At 39.0% G+C, this 3963-nt stretch overlaps 1 protein-coding gene across 1 annotated transcript in view; it reads right to left on the reverse strand.

The window, feature by feature from the left end:
* LOC103516884 (senecionine N-oxygenase-like) overlaps positions 1-2266 on the reverse strand; it is an 11459-nt gene extending 9193 nt beyond the window's left edge. The window contains exon 1 of the mRNA XM_008481873.3: positions 2097-2266. Within this exon, the coding sequence (XP_008480095.2) occupies positions 2097-2123 (27 nt within the window). The 5' untranslated portion in view covers positions 2124-2266. The remainder of the gene's footprint in view (positions 1-2096) is intronic.
* Between the last annotated feature and the right edge of the window lie 1697 nt (positions 2267-3963).

The following is a 3963-nucleotide window of genomic DNA, read 5'->3' on the forward strand; positions in this document are numbered from 1 at the left end:
TAAAAAAAAAAAAAAAAAAAAAAAAAAAAAAAAAATAGGATCAGAGTATACCTACCCTTTCATATCCTTATTGGTTATTTCTGGTTTATAGTTATATCTATGAAATTTTTAAAGAAAAGAATGGGGATCCTTCTTGAGCTAGGGTCGAAGGGCGGCCGGCCGGCCCCCACCAAAAAGCCCGAGGTTCCCATGGCTCCGACTCCCCAACCCCCCTAATTTCGACCTTGGTTTTTGCCTGTATGCATCACAATTCACAAACAGTAGTATCTCTGAATCGCAATACACAACTGTCTGTGCAATAGTCATCCAAACAGCGGAATAGATTCACCTATAGCTTCCTATACCTTCTGACTTATGGTGGATTCAGTTTCTTGATGTTCAGTTTCTTGTAAGTGTTCCGGAGAAAACTGGCACTAGCCCAAGTGGTTCCTCTACTTAGTTGCTTTTCTCTACATACCTAGTTGCAACTATGTACAGAAAATCGACTAGGTAGAGGAGTACCTAATCATGATTTTCCATAGGTACCCTCGATCTCTGAGGCTCGTACACCAAAATATAGATGAGTGTGGTTAGTATCCGGGAACACCAAAGAATAGATGAGCGTGGTTAGTATCCGGGAACACCAAAGAATAGATGAGCATGGTTAGTATCCGGGAACACCAAAGAATAGATGAGCGAGGTTAGTATCCGGGAACACCAAAGAATAGATGAGCATGGTTAGTATCCGGGAACACCAAAGAATAGATGAGCGTGGTTAGTATCCGGGAACACCAAAGAATACATGAGCATGGTTAGTATCCGGGAACACCAAAGAATATATGAGCATGGTTAGTATCCGGGAACACCAAAGAATACATGAGCGTGGTTAGTATCCGGGAACACCAAAGAATATAATATGAGCGTGGTTAGTATCCGGGAACACCAAAGAATATATGAGCGTGGTTAGTATCCGGGAACACCAAAGAATATATGAGCGTGGTTAGTATCCGGGGACACCAAAGAATATATGAGCGTGGTTAGTATCCGGATAGGCGAGAAGCTTTTGTCGTCGAATTTAGGGTAAAACCCCCGTCACTAAAGACCTATATTCGTTATTATAACAACTCGTAGATTCGTATAAGCTTAACGCTTAACCAATCTTTTGGGGCTGTTTGCCCCTACACCTAAGTCTCAGGGTGGGTTTAAAAACAATTTTTTTTATTATTTTTATTATTAATAATTTAAAAAAATTCCTCCCCGGTCTGAAATCGTGGTTTTTGACTTCTGGAGTCAAGAGTCTCGAATGAAAGGAAGGTACTAGGTGAGGGTAATGGAGATTCATTATTTGAGGTCTAGCTTCCATGCTTCTATTGGGATTAAACCCACACCTTTCTGTTTACCAGGTCCAGGCAACTGTCTTTTTTTTTGGAGTAAAATTCTTCTCTTCGGATACGTTTTACAACCTTTTTTTACGTACGTTAAAAAATATTAGCTTTTGAAAACACCAAAAACTTCGATTCCATTCCTCAAGAGTGCGCCATCAGTATGACAAGCAGGGAAAAAATATTAATCCCTGATCATGCGCACAAACTCATTTACACCCCCCTTGCCACAACACACCCTCCGACTCTGCTGATAAAGAAGGGTTTTGTTTACATTCCACTAGGCGTCATTTCCCTATCAATTCCTAATCAGAAAATGTCTATCATTCTTGTGTTTTACTAGTTTTTTTTAGACTTTAAACAGTGATTTCTACTACTACATTAGTTTGATTTTACGGATGGGAAACGAACAAATTCTCAAGTTCAACTCGTAACGAGTTCGTAGAAACTCTCATGTGACTAGATTCCAGGAAATAGATAATAATTTTGGAACAAAAACTGCCAAATCTTGAGGTACAAACTCTCGAAATCTCTCCCTATGGATTATCCCCTAAGGAATTAATAAAATTACAACTTAAGCTTACAAATGGCCTACCTTTGACTCATTTATTTTATGTCCCCCCTGGAATTCGAACCACAGTTCCCTCGGTTATGAATCCAACGCAAATGCAGCTATCACCCCTTCGGAAAATCGGGACCATTTCCCAAGCAATTTCTATCCCAAAAGCCACTTACCTCACACACCGACCCAAAGTCCATCATGATGCGGCTGAAAAACGAACAAAAATAAACAAACAAAACTAAAAAAACAACGAATTTTTAAAAACAATATTTTCGAAACAATAGCACACTCATCTTGGATGCAAGGCTCACAATCGACTGACTCGGCCACTCGGGTCTGATAGGTCTTGGGAGGCATACGGTGCTGGTGAATGAAATTTGTGACGTGCATTACGTCACACAAATACTACGAATAGGTACATCAGGTGCCACTCTAGGTAGGTACCTATAATATGACTATATTACTAAAGGTACCTATAACATTACTAAAGGTACCTAAAGGTACCTATAACATGCCTATAACTATTAGTGTTGGTATTTCTATTACTAATGGTGTATAGCTATTAGTATTAGGAGAGGAATGTACGCATAGCTATTCAAAGGAAGGCTGCAGGTAGGTACAATGTACACGTCGTGTCGTGACGTCTTTTTTTTAGGAAATCTTTATCAAATTTCTCATTGATAAGTTGTTTAGTTGTAAAAGTATAGGATAGGGTTGTGCTATGCATTTACCTGCTCAAGGAATGGGAGTATAATTGCGATCAACTTGGGACGTTACGCTTACAGGGAAGAAAAAGGTCCACATGTTAATTGCGTAGTGCGTACAATATGGGAAAGTATTAAGTGATAATAATAATAGTGCTTATGTACCTATACTGCTTTCATAGGACTGAAAAGTCCCTTTACTCCAGCAGTAGGCTATTATGTCCAATGGCCCTACTTGTACAACTACAAAAGTGTTCGCAAAATCGCAATAAGGTTGTCAAAAGGTTGCTCTGTACGCAACTAGTATACAAAGGTATGATTGGTGCAAACCGAGATTACCTCTTTTATATCACTTTGTCCAGTTTTACACTAAACCAAGACGAAATTCTAGGAAAAGTTTAGTTACGCTTGTTTTTTACTTCCGGGAGATAGCGCAGTGGCGCCGGCAAGCGCAGTGGTGCCGGCAATAGCACGTTGACTGTACTATATTTCCCGATGGATCACTGATGTTAAGCAGTGATCCAGAACTAGTCCAGTCAATGGTGATCCAAGAGGTGTAAGGTAGATAATATGACTATTACTAAAGGTATAACTATTAGTGTTGGTATTTCTATTACTAATGGTGTAGCTATTAGTATTAGTAGAGGAATGTAGGCGTAGCTATTCAAAGGAAGGCTGCAGGTACAATGTACACGTCGTGTCGTGACGTCTTTTTTTAGGAAATCTTTATCAAATTTCTCATTGATAAGTTGTTTAGTTGTACAAGTATAGGATAGGGTTGTGCTATGCATTTACCTGCTCAAGGAATGGGAGTATGATTGCGATCAACTTGGGACGTTACGCTTACAGGGAAGAAAAAGGTCCACATGTTAATTGCGTAGTGCGTACAATATGGGAAAGTATTAAGTGATAATAATAATAGTGCTTATGTACCTATACAGCCTATACTGCTTTCATAGGACTGAAAAGTCCCTTTACTCCAGCAGTAGGCTATTATGTCCAATGGCCCTACTTGTACCACTACAAAAGTGTTCGCAAAATCGCAATAAGGTTGTCAAAAGGTTGCTCTGTACGCAACTAGTATACAAAGGTATGATTGGTGCAAACTCTGGAGGTTGGTGGTTCGAGTAGTTACAGAATATACAACACATTACATAATTATTTTGCAGGAGTCTTATCCAAGGTACACAACTACCTACAACCAAATTTTTCAAAGAATTTGACCGAATGTTTATGGCACATTGCATAAGTAGGTAATTCAACAAATTCTAGGGGTTCATAAAAATCACTTATTAAAAAAAGTCGATTCAATTTCTATCAATATCAAAGTTTTGTC

This window comes from Diaphorina citri, unplaced genomic scaffold, assembly GCF_000475195.1.
Source record: "Diaphorina citri unplaced genomic scaffold, Diaci psyllid genome assembly version 1.1 scaffold1690, whole genome shotgun sequence".
Taxonomy (NCBI): domain Eukaryota; kingdom Metazoa; phylum Arthropoda; class Insecta; order Hemiptera; family Psyllidae; genus Diaphorina; species Diaphorina citri.